This window comes from Crocuta crocuta, unplaced genomic scaffold, assembly GCF_008692635.1.
Source record: "Crocuta crocuta isolate KB4526 unplaced genomic scaffold, BGI_CrCroc_1.0 scaffold271, whole genome shotgun sequence".
NCBI lineage: Eukaryota > Metazoa > Chordata > Mammalia > Carnivora > Hyaenidae > Crocuta > Crocuta crocuta.
In genome coordinates, this window is record NW_027527824.1 from 4,580,217 (window position 1) to 4,592,728 (window position 12,512).

Sequence of the window (12,512 nt, forward strand, 5' to 3'; positions counted from 1 at the left end):
ACCCAAGGGCTTCTGGTGACTTGAAATTGATAGAGCTCAGGCAGGTGCCCCAGGAGATTAAAAGCCTGGCTTTCTCTATTCCTTTCTAGACATCCCTGTCTCCTCCCCTTCCCCCACAGTTCCACAATGTCCCCTCCCACTGGGCTGAGATGCAGGAATGGAGTGGCTCAGCACTGAGGACCTGGGGTCTCACGGCTCAGGCCAGCTGTCCCACTCACTAGCCATGAAACAGGATGGGGAGTGGGATGGGATGCACCCCGTGTGGGGTCAGCACAACCGCGGATGTAATGGGCCCTGCACAGTGTCTGGCAGCAAACAGTATTTCTGCTCCTGTGGGGAGACCAAGCAAGCAGTTACTCACTACTCAGGGATGGGGGAGAGGGGGGAGGTTGGGGGGAGGGTTAGAATCAGGAGCAGTATGTGAAATCGAGAAGAATTGGATTCCGCTGTCTGGCTGTCTGCTCTGGGAGGTGCCAGCCCGGGAGCTGCGGGAGACTGAGTGCCCCAGAGCCGAAAGCCCTGGAACGGCTGGGTGTTCTAGGATGGATGAGGGAGTGGGGCAGAACTCAGGATCAGGAAGGACCGGCAGAATGCAATGCCTGCTTGCTTCTGGAGAGCCCCTCCAGTGTGGAAAAACACCCCGCCATCTTCCTTTGGAGAAAGCCTGGAATATTCCAACTCCAAAACTCCTCACTGGAGGCTCCAGGGAGATGGGTTCCAGATGAAAAGGAAAGGAGGGGGCAGGAGGAGGCGTGGGCACTGACCAAAGGGGCGGGTGGCTGGCCTGAGTCCCCCACTCCGTACCCTTTGGTGTTCCTACAGGCTTCTGAAGCCTCGGTCAGGAGAAACGGTTAAAGCCTTAAAAGGGGAGCAGTCGTTTCGGGGTTCTGGGAGGCGCCTCGTGTTCCTTACGCTGCCCCACCCTGATCCCCGGGGTCCTGAACCCTCTCGTCGCTGGCCTGGCTTGCCAGCCACAGGGTGAGGTCCCCCTTCTGCGGCAGACTGGCCACTCTCCTACATCTATAACAGGCTACCTCCTCCGCCCTCTTCCCTCCTTCCTCGCTGCCCCCACCTCCCCACTCAAGCTCTGATTGGCCGAGCGTCGGGCCCTCCCCGCTCCCCCACTCCCACCCTTGGAGAAAACTGCGGGCGCCGGCGGGGTGCTGCAACTGGAGGCGGCGGAGCGTCCGGGCCAGGCTGCAGCAGCGGCTGGGGGGGACTGGAGCCCAGGTGGGAGCAGGAGCCAGGGCGGGACCCGGGGCGCTGGGAGAGCCCCCAAGCGCGCCCATGCAAGTCCTCCCACCCCGAGGCTTCGGGAAAAGGTTTGGGGGCGCCCCCGGCTGGGAGCTTCGCGGTGCTCGGGTAGGGGTCGGCTTCCCAGGTAGGGGTGAGCGGGACGCAACTGCTGCAAGCCAGGGGCCGAGCCGCACCCCACCTTTTGCGGAAGGAGCTCCCTGGCTTTCACCCGCTGAAGGGACCGGCTGTCTGGGCCTGGGGCGCAGGAGGAGAATCTAGAGGAAGGGCGCCAAGGACAGACAGCTTTGGGTTCTGCTCTCCACACAGACATCCCCAAACCGAGCTCGCCGAGGCGTGAGCTGGGGGCGGTGAAATCAGAGAACGGATGAAGGGAATCTCTGCCCTGCAACCTCTCGGAGGGCTGGGTGCGGGGCGTCAAAGGACAAGGGAAACCGCAGTGCCGCGGGCGGGCGGGGACTGGGAGGCGGGCGGGCGGGGGAGGGGAGAACCGANGGGAGAACAGAGAAAGGGTGGGAGGGGGAAGGGGGACCTCAATTGGGAGAGGAGACGGGTGAAATTCAGAAACGGAATGAGGATGGGGCGAGCCAAACAGCAGCTGGAGAGGGTGGGAGCGCAGAACTTCGCTGGGTTCTGGGCTGCAGGACACTGGGCAGGAGGGAAAATAAAAACATCTGTGCTTCCCCTGCCGCTCTCTTACCACCCCTTTGGCTCTCCATCCCTCCTCCAGTCCCGGCCCCATTCCTTCCGCTGTAGCTGAGGCTTCCCCTTTCCCTCCCAGATCACAAGCTTGCACCCCTCCTCCGTGACTCAGTGTCTGCGAATCAGAGCCAGATGCCGACCCCCTTTCCGCACCAACAGCACCTCCAGGGTCCTCTCAGTTATATTTCCGAGGGTGCACTGCAGGCCCTGGCGTCGCGGGACCCCAGCCTCCCCCAGCCTCAGGGCTGAGCGCCAGGGACCTTGGATCCATCTGGCTCGAGGTGCACCTGGGCGCAAGCACCAGGGCAGGGCCCCCCTGCGCACACTCCCAGGCGCAAGCCACTCCGGCGGCCTCTCCCTAGTGAGCACCACCCAGTCTGACAGGCCAAGCTACCTGCTCCGTGTCACTGCCCGGATGCTGGTCCTGAGCAGGCTTTGAAAAAAGACAAGGCAGAGAGCCTAGACAGGGAGTCTGCTGTAGCAGGGCTAAGAGACATGCCCAGAGGGCTGAACATTTGGAAACATCTTGGTTCCTATGCAAGCAGAGGACATATGCAATCAGAGAGCACAGTCGCTTTCCCTCAAATATATTCGGGAGAACCTTAGCTGTGTGCTGGGTACAGCCCATTCTGGAAGCATCTTAGCCACACAGTCCTTTCGGCAGAGGTAAATGAATGTCCGTGGGTCACTTACCATGGAGCAGTCCTCAGTGCCAGATGTGTATCATTTTTCCTAAACCCATCGCCACCCTGGAGGGACTAAAGCTGATTCATTCATTCATTCGATATCTTCTGAGCATCCGTTATATGCCAGGAACTCTTTGGGGGCTGGGGATTTCCTCCTGAACAAGAAACAGAAAGTCCCTGAATGGGGAGTTTTTGTGGAATGGGTACAGTTTTAGTGTCACAAAATAAAAAGAGTTCTGGAGATTGCACCACGATGTGAGTGAACTTAACACTACTGAACCGGACACTTAAAAATGATAAAGGGACTAAATGCTATGTCTATTTTGCCACAGTTAAAAAATAGGAAAGTCCCTGCCTTCCTGACGGGAAAAGGAAACGGTGAAAGTCATTTACTCAAAGCGCACACCATTACAGGGTGTGTCCTCCCTCCCCCTTGCCTTCCTGGAGGGGGTAAGCACCTAGTGGCAGTGTCACATTCTCTAGTAAACGGGAGAGAACAACCATGGAGAGCACCGTGCATGGCTGCCAGAGCCAGAGGCCATCATGGCACAGGCCGTCCAGCCTGAGCAGGAAGTGTGGGTACACCTGCCCCACCTCTAGGCTAATAGCCATCCTATCCCACCCCCAGATCGAGGACTGAGCTCTCTGCACCATGAACCCCACCATCGGCATCGCTGTTCTGCTGACAGGTACTGGGCAAGGGGCGGGGCTGGGATTCCAAGCACAGTGGCTTCCTTCCCTTCAGAGAAGTGAGCTCCTTCCCCTCAACCTCAGAAGGCGGAGATGATGAAGGGAGAGAAGGCTCTTTTTCTTTTTCTTTTTTTTTAATGTTTTTTATTTATTTCTGAGAGAAAGAGAGAGACAGCATGAGCAGGGGAGGATCAGAGAGAGAGGGAGACACAGAATCTGAAGCAGGCTCCAGGCTCTGAGCTGTCAGCACAGAGCCTGACGCAGAATTTGAACCCATGAACCATGAGATCATGACCTGAGCCGAAGTCGACACTTAACCGACTGAGCCACCCAGGCGCCCCGAGAAGGCTCTTTTTCATCCCTAAATCGGCTGAGCAGCCTTGCTGATCTGACCGCTTGAGGTGATCTTTGGAAATGCAATCCACGGAGTCTGTCCCACAATGAAGTGGAATCTCCAAATGAGAACCAGGAACCGACATCAACTCCCCAAGATCTCTTGCCCCTGAAACACCCAGGACTAAAGAAAATGGGGGGGAGTCTATAAGGGGGAGGTTGAACTGGCCCTAGGGGACCTCTGGGGTGGGGAAGGGTGCCCATAGAACAGACCCTTGTGCCCTCCCTGGCCAGGCCATCTTCTACTGTTAATGTGGGTGGGAGGCCCCTTGCTCTGCAGGCCCCCCAACTTGGGAGTGGGCACTGCCGGTGCCAGTCTTGCAGGTAGCCCGTGGGCAGAAAGTGACCAGCCTGACAGCCTGCCTGGTGGACCAGAGCCTCCGTCTGGACTGCCGCCATGAGAACTCTACCACCTCGCCCATCCAGTATGAGTTCAGCATAACCCGTGAGAAGAAGAAGCACGTGATCTTTGGCACTATGGGGGTGCCTGAGCACTCGTACCGCTCCCGAACCAACTTCACCAGCAAGTACAACATCAAGGTCCTCTACTTATCCAGCTTCACCACCAAGGACGAGGGGATGTACACATGTGAACTCCAGCTCTCCGGCCAGCCTACTACCACCTCCAGCAAGAATGTCTCTGTGCTCAGAGGTGAGGCAAGCTCCCAACAAGGCCAAGTGAGCTGGGGGAGGGGGGCTAGGGAGAAAGGGCTGGCAAGGACAGCAGGCGGTCCCCCTTGGCTGGGCCGAAGAAGACGGGGGCCCCAGAAACCTCTCTCCTCCTTCCCCCAACTGCCGGGGCCCTGGGGAACCACTGCCTTCTGTGTGAAGAGGGAGGACGGCGAAGGGAACAGTGAGACAGGCAGAGTGGTGGAGCACTTCCACCGTGACTGGGCAAATGGGCTGGCCTCCCCAGCCTTCCTCCTCCCCGCCTAGAACACAGGGATGACACTAGCTGCCTCACCCATAGTTTTCTTTGGATGGTGCTTAATGAAGATTTGATACGATGTTTGTTCAAGAGCTCAGGAACCTGCCAACGGGGAAGACGGATGGTCCTGCTAGAGCAGACGGGCCCCGATTCTGTCAGGAGGCATCCTGACACCGGCCTCCCCAAGGGAATGTGCCCTTGCTCGGGGCCTGTGGCTGCCTGAATCCCGGTCCCTCTTCACTCCTGCCCGTTCTCTCTCCGCAGACAAACTGGTCAAGTGTGAGGGCATAAGCCTGCTGGCCCAGAACACCTCGTGGCTGTTGCTGCTCTTGCTCTCCCTGCCTCTCCTGCAGGCCATGGACTTCATCTCCCTGTGACTGGCTGGGCAGGAAGCCACAAGGCCCAGTCCAGAGACCCTACTTCTTGGAGTTGGCTGACCTCCCCCCCTCAATCCCTCACACACCCCGGGGAGAAATGGGGACCCCACCCCTCACAAAGAACCCCAGTGCCGCATGCCATTATCTACCCATCACCCCGCCCCACTGCCGCTCACACCCTCTCCGCACGCCACTGGCTGTCTTTTTTTGGGTTGTTTTTTTGTTGTTGTTTTTTTACTCTTTGTTCCAGAGTTGCTTCTATCTGGTTTATCCTTCCTTTACTTTGGGAGTTTGTGAAAAGGGAAGCCAGGGTTGGGGATGTGATGGACAGTGAGGGCATGGGAGGGGTAGAAGGATGGAGGGGTGCCAGTCCCTAGGGGGGAGGGGTCATCCTTGCCCACCAGGACCAGAGGCCCCAGAGAGACCTGGATGAGGAGAAGGATGGGGTGCATCTGGGCCTGGCACATCCCCCAGCAGGCAGGGAGGGTGCCTGAAGACCCCGGATGTGAGGGCACCGCCAAGCATCTGGGGCCCATCCCAAGAGGAGAGAATGAGCATGTCCAGGAGCACCCTCTGCTACAGCAAGAAGCCATCTGTTTTCCACTGCCAAGGTGCCCTCGGGACCTCAGGCCTGGTGCGAAAACGCAGGTTCTGCCCGGGAGAAATGCTAATGGAGGGTTGGAGAAGGCGTAGAAGAGAGGGTCCATCGGGCCTCTCTAACCTGATGAAACTAAAACTGAGAGCCTGCTGTTGCTCACCACCTCAAGCAGTGGTTGAAAGGGCGGCAGAGGACAGGAGTCCTCCCAGCCTGGCCCAAGCTCTTAAGAGCTTCCAGAACTCTGACCTGCAAGGCAGTGAGTCGGGCCAGGTAGAGCCCCAGAGCGGAGCAGACGTTGGCCCAAGTGTTTGCGAGGCTCTTCCTTCCCTCCCCGGTCAGCTCCAGCCCCTCCCTCTGCTGGCCAGTGGGCAAGCCTTGAGACCACCCTCTGCCCCACAGGCCTGCCCTCTCAGGGACCTGGCCCGGGGGCGGGGGGGGGGGGGGGCGTGGGGCANAGGCAGCCCATGCATTGAGACCCATAAGCGGGACATGCCTCGAGCGATGGCTTTTCCCAACACCCAGCTCCCCAGCCGGCCGCTGTGCCCTGTCCTGTGACTGTGTGCCCTGCCACCACAGCTTATTGTAACTCACTGAGGAAAAAGAAAACCGTATAATAAAACCAAGGCTCTGGAATCCGTCTTCTCGCCTTTCTCTGCTTTGCTCCCCCATCTCTCCCCAGGCCCGCCTCCCTCCCCTTCGCTGTGCACCTAGATGGTCCCAGCGGCCCTCTCTCTCTCTCCCTCCTCCCTGCCTCCATCAGCCCTTCCCCTCCCTGCTGCCCCTGGTTGGGGTGGAGGCAGGGGGGCCACTCCATGCAAGACTTTTCAGAGCAACTCTAACCTGGCACATCTGCCCGAAGAAATGAATGTCCCGTCCTCTGCTGACTCATCTGGCAGGAACGACAGACTAACCTGCCAACATGGGGGCCAAGCCACATGGCCCAAGAGGCCAGCAAGTGCTAAGGTGTAGAGCCTGCTTTTCCCTCTCCGATCTGGCTGTTCTCGGAAATGCCCCCGCAAGTTACATCTGCTAGAGAGAGAGGGTAGGTACTGGGACACCGAGAGGAGTCACAGCAGGTGGCAGATGGGAGCTGAGCAGGTCCTCAAGATGTAAGGACAGCATGTCTTCTCAAATCTAACATGACCATATAAAGGACTGGACGGGGCGGGGGGGGAGGGGGGGGACAGCGAGGCCTGTGCCCGGCTCCCTCCCCGAAGAGTCAATGAGTAGAATGTGAACATCCGGGTCATCCACGCGCTGGGAGCTGGAACAGGATCATGAGGTGGTTCCAGGTTCCCCCAGAGAGATTTCCCGGCTTTGCCTCCTCCTGAGATTTGGGGGAAGGGGGTGGTGACTATGCAAAGGCTTATTCCTTTGGTATTTCCCACAATGCAGGCTGATTCTAAGCATTTACTTAGACGCCCAGGATCTAAATTCATGCCCCCTGCTCCCACTCTTCCTGACACCTCCTGTTGACGCCTGTGCCTTGCAGTCCTGCGCAGCAGCCACGCCCAAAGAGAAGGCTGTGAGTTGGGAGACGGAGCCGCCTGTATTACCGACCATGAGGCCCCCATCACCCAGCATGGTGCAGCCGGCCTGGGGTCTCCAGAGGACACCAACGGACACAGGTTCCTCTCGTTCAGCTCTGCTGGGGGCTTCGAGCACCATGCCAAGAAAATAATAAGAGCCTCTGTGGGGGAAGGGAGTTTGAATGCCATCCTTGGAGTGGTAAGAGTTAAAACTAGGACTGAGAAGGAACTGAGAAGCCAGGTGTGAAGCCTCAACTGTGAGAACCCCTGGGTAAAGCCTCCTCTGTGGCCTTGGTCATACCCTGGGGCGGCTCCCCTGGAGTTTAGCAGCCACACTCCGCAGAGGGTCCTGGGGAGACAGCGCTGCCCCTCCCCCCACCCCCTCTACCACCACAGCCACGCTTGGGGGAGGACAGCTTAAGAAGCCACAGAGGCCATCAGAGAATCAGGGGCCCTAGGAAGGCAGGAAAAGAGAAGAGAGAAATAAGGGGGCCCTAAAGGGGGCCCTACCACTTAAAGCCTGGGTCGTCAGGCCTCACAACATAAGCCAACCCAGAAAGAGCATGCTGGGTGCTAGGAGAGACCTGGGCTCTCAGAGGCAGGCCACGACAGCCATCGGGTCCTCTCTGGGATGTCCACAATGACATGGCTAACCATAAAGAGGGTGGGAGCCTGCCCTAGATTCTGAACACATGCCCCAGACCCCAGCCCACCAACCTCCTCCCTATTCCTCCTCACCCCTCTCCCATGTCCCCCTCAGCCATCTCAGTCCCTACCTTGGGGCCTGGATTCTTCTTGCTCAACAGCAACAGAAGCCCCATTCCACACCCCCGTTTCTGACCTGATCATCCACTGAGACGAGGACCAGCTGCACAGGGCACAGTGTTAAGGTCTCTCCAGCATCTAGCACCTCCCTCGGAAAGGGCTAGGAGGCCACCATGCAGAGACGCAGGGACTTTCACGGGCCAACCAATAAATCTACGCAGTGTCTGGGGTACCTGTGACCTGCGTCCTCCAGCCTTCTCAGCGTGACCTCGGTCCCCTCCCTGTGTTTGCAGCTTCCATGCTGCGAAGGGCATGTCTGCCTTTACATGAGAAAGCAGCCATCTCAGGAGAAGAGGAAATGTTGGAGCTGGAGACCTTCAGAGAACCAGAAAAGTGTGGGGGCCATCAGCTCTCTTCCACACAGCCCAGGACAAAGGTGGGCTGCCTTCGTGCCCAGGGCTCTCAGCCCCAGGGAAGTTCACGTCCTGTGAAGACCCACAGGAGGCATCTGTACCTGGCAGAGGAAAGCCTGGAGCTAGGGGACGGTATGGAAAGTGGACACGTGGTGTAGGGGACAATGTGGGAGAGTTCCCGGGAGGCCAAGTTTGGCTCCACACCCAGAAGGGGCCCTGGCTGGCTGGAGCTGCCCGGAAGCAGAGGTGGGCAGTGCCCAGCAGTGGGCATGCTCAGTGGAGCTCATCTGCCCAGTCCAGTAAAGCAGTTCCTGAATTAGGTCAGAATCTGGACTCGATGACCCTGGTCACTCCACAATTCGACGCCTCACTTCTCTAATATTCAAAATAAGATGGTTCAACTGGAATGGCTTATTTGTACAACAAACATTAAGGACCTAGCTCTGTGCCTAAAGGACACAGCCCCTGGCTGAGGGAATCTGCAGTCCAGGAAGAAGAAATTGATCTCAGCGCAGGGAGAAATAGAATATGGTCCAGAATAAAGACTACATTTCCCAGTTCCCTTGCAGCAAGAGGTGTCTATGTGGCTAGGTTCTTTCCAATGGGCCATAAGGGCAAAATAATGTGTGCTTTCTATGAAGTGCTCTTAAAGGAAAAACGCATGCCTTTCTGCCCCGTTTACCTCTCTGCTGGCTGGAATGTGGACCTGATGGCTGGAACTATAGCAGCCATCTTGGACTATGAGATAGAAGCTGCATGTTACAAACGAAGAAGCACAAGACAGCAGTCTGGGTTCCTAGTGATAGTAGAGCTGTCATAACAGCTGTGGACTACCGTGTTTGTGCTACTGTCATGTGTAGTTTTCTGCATTAGCAACTAAATCTAAACATACCCTAAAAAAGCCATCGGGGCACCTGGGTGGCTCAGTTTATTAAGTGTCCTACTCTCGACTCTGGCTCAGGTCATGATCTCATGGTTCAGTTCATGAGATCGAACCCCATGTCAGGCTCTGCACTGACAGCACAGCGCCTACTTGGTACTCTCTCTCTGCACCTTCCTCACTCATGAGCACATGCACACACACTCTCTCAAAATAAATTAACTTAAAAATGAAATAAGTAGGGGCACCTGGGTGGCTCAGTTGGTTAAGCAACCAGCTCCAGCTCAGGTCATGATCTCAGGGTTCGTGGGTTCGAGCCCCACATCAGGTTCTGTGCTGACAGCTAGCTCAGAGCCTGGAGCCTGCTTCAGATTCTGTGTCTCCCTCTCTCTCTGACCCTCCCCTGCTCACGCTGCCTCTCTTTTTCTCTCAGAAATGAAATAAAACATTTAAGAAAATTTTTAATGAAATAAAATAAACATTAAAAATATTTTAAAATAAGCTATTATTTAATCCTACTGAACTACACACTTAAAAATGGTTAAGATGATGAATTTCATATGTATTTTTTTACCACAATAGCAAAAAAAAAGAATCCAAAGTCAAATTCAGAGAGACAGAAAGCAGTCTGGCGGTTACTGGGGGCTGGGGGAGGGAGAGAGACGGGGCAATGGGGAGTTCAGGTCTGACGGGTAGAGAGTTTCAGTTTTGCAAAGTGGAAAACATCCTAGAGATGGATGGTAGTCACAGAGGCACAATACGAAGAACCTACTTAACACCACCGAACCACAACCTTAAGGACGGCCAAAATGGTAAATTTTATGTTATATACATTTCAGCACAATTTTTAAAAAGCAGCAGCAGCCTAGGCACAAGGGAACTTTCTGGAGTGCTTACATGAGTGCTTACACGAGTGAGTCAAAATTCATCAAACTGTATACTGAAAACGGGTGGATTTCATTAAAAGAAAATTAGTCCCCCATAAAGTGCTGTGGGAATATATAAGTAGGGCCCTTTGCCAGGCTAACGGGTTTCCCACAGGAGGAGTCATGAGTAGGAGTTAGCGCAAAAAGCAGGCTCTACTGTGTTATACGCCGATTACAAAGAAAGAAATTTTATTTTATTTCTTCTATGTCCTGAGAAACAGTGGAAGAGGGAGGGGAAGCCTTTGTGGAGTCAGTGGGAGGACCAGCCTTAGCCTCTCTGCAGGGCAACTCACCACTGCTGGCTGATACAGCAGCTCTCTGAGCACACACGCCCATCATCAGGGTCCCTGGCCCAGGCAACCCTCGTTCCCACCATCACCAAGCGCACGCTCCGTGCCGGGGAGTGATCACCCCGGCAGGGTGACAAGCTCAGAGCGGTGAACGATACAGACAGGTTCCCACCCCATAAAACTTACATCCTTGCACAGAACGTGGACATGAAGCAAGTAAACCAGCGACTAAGTCCGATGAGCATAGACTGGGATCATCTACACATGGGAGGGATAGGAGGACACTTCAGTCTGGGTGGCCAGGGAGAGTCCGGGGAGAGGGCCGCGGGGCGGAGGCCTGGAGGAGAAGCTGGCCTTTTCAAGAGCGGCAGGAAGTGCCCGCAGGCAGAGGGACAGTAAAGGCAAGGCGCGCTGGCTCGAGGTGCCAGGGGCCAGGGGTGTCACTGCAGAGGCAGGCAAGAGCCAGGTCCCGTGGGGCCTTACAGGCCACAGTGAAGAGCTTGAATCTAATTCTAAGGGAAACAGGGAAATGATAAAGGATTTGACCTAATGTTTTTAGAAGATCCCTCTTGCTGCTCAGTGTGAAATGGACTGAGGAGAAAAGAGTAGAAACAAAAAATCAGTAGGATATTTACTGCAGGAATCCTAGGAGATGCTACAGCAGCTTGGGCAAAAATCGCAGCAGCGGAAGTGGTGCCTTTCAGTTACACACAGAATTAAAAGTGAGAGGCTTGGTGAAAGTTGAATAAGGTCAGAGGATTTTACCAATATCCATTTCCCTGTTTGGACATTGTATACAGCTATGCAAGATGTTACCACTGGGGAGAACTGGCTGAAGGGTATACAGGCCCTCTTTACAGTATTTCTGCAACTTCCCATAAATCTGTAATTGTTTTTAAGTTTTTTTTTTTTAAGTTTATGTATTTATCTTTTTTTTTAATATTTTTATTTATTTCTAGGAGAGAGAGACAGACAGCATGAGCAGGGGAGGGTCAGAGAGAGAGGGAGACACAGACTGTGAAATAGGCTCCAGGCTCTGAGCTGGCAGTCAGCACAGAGCCCGACGCGGGGCTCGAACCCACGAACCGCGAGATCACGACCCAAGCGAAAGTCGGACACTTAACAGACTAAGCCACCCAGGCGCCCCAAGTTTATGTATTTATCTTGAGAGAGACAGAGTGAAAGAGAAAGAGAGAGGGAGACAGAGAATCCCAGGCAGGCTCCACACTGCCAGTGCAGAGCCTGATGTAGGGCTTGAATCCATGAAACCATGAGATCATGACCTGAGCCAAAACCAAGACTCAGACACTTAACCAACTGAGCCATCCAGGCACCCATATGATTATTTTAAATAACTTATTTTTTTATTTTTTTAATGTTTATTTAATTTCGAGAGAGAGAAAGAGACACAGCATGAGCAGGGGAAGGGCAGAGAGAAAGGGAGACACAGAATCCGAAGCAGGCTCCAGGCTCTGAGCTGTCAGCACAGAGCCCGATGAAGGGCTCAAACCCACAAGAGATCATGACCTGAGCCGAAGTCACACACTTAACCGACTAAGCCACCTAGGCGCCCCTAAAATAATTTTTTTTTAATTCTCAACAAGAGCCACGCACACAAAAACGATGGCAAGTATTAACTCCAGAGGGAAGAAAAATTGAATTCTAATCATAGCACATAACATGGCTTAGCTGTAAACAATACTTAACGTAGTCATCCTAATATAAACACTAAACTGTGATAAACACTTCAACTTTAACCAAACGTTGTGAGGACGCCATACTGGACACGCCAGAAGGCTGAGTGAGCGTGTTTGGTGGGGGAAGAATCAGCATATAAGAAAGCTAACCCTCATTTCCACAGGTGAAAGAAAACAGACAATACTTAAAACTAAAAAATCAGGAAACAGCTATCTATACGCAAAATTCGCAAGCACAGACGTAAATAGCAGAAAAACTAGCCAAAACGGTTGGGAGTAGTTGGTTAGGGAAATGGGAATTTAGGATGGGGTCACAGACTGCTTTTACATGACAAACCTGGTAAGGTGGTACTTTGTCTCCATAAACATCAGTTTCCTAAGCAA

General features: G+C 54.5%; 1 protein-coding gene and 1 long non-coding RNA gene across 3 annotated transcripts in view; one reads left to right on the forward strand and one right to left on the reverse strand.

Moving 5' to 3' along the window:
• Window positions 1-12,512, reverse strand: part of LOC144242071 (uncharacterized) — a 236,294-nt gene that overhangs the window by 214,458 nt on the left and 9,324 nt on the right. For both annotated transcript variants that reach the window (XR_013338295.1, XR_013338297.1), the window contains exon 2: window positions 2,650-2,797. This is a non-coding gene — a long non-coding RNA (uncharacterized LOC144242071). The remainder of the gene's footprint in view (window positions 1-2,649; window positions 2,798-12,512) is intronic.
• Window positions 1,167-6,076, forward strand: THY1 (Thy-1 cell surface antigen). Its single transcript, XM_077776827.1, has 4 exons — window positions 1,167-1,322; window positions 3,271-3,331; window positions 4,042-4,377; window positions 4,918-6,076. The coding sequence occupies exons 2-4, from the start codon at window positions 3,295-3,297 to the stop codon at window positions 5,028-5,030; spliced, it is 486 nt and encodes a 161-aa protein (XP_077632953.1). The 5' UTR covers window positions 1,167-1,322; window positions 3,271-3,294; the 3' UTR covers window positions 5,031-6,076.

Bases quoted from the DNA above. Each gene is read 5' to 3' on its own strand.
- THY1 (XM_077776827.1), top strand. From the start codon at position 3,295: ATGAACCCCACCATCGGCATCGCTGTTCTGCTGACAG. The intron at 3,332-4,041 runs GTACTGGGCAAG...TGCCGGTGCCAG, and splicing joins CATCGCTGTTCTGCTGACAG to TCTTGCAGGTAGCCCGTGGG. The intron at 4,378-4,917 runs GTGAGGCAAGCT...CTCTCTCCGCAG, and splicing joins GAATGTCTCTGTGCTCAGAG to ACAAACTGGTCAAGTGTGAG.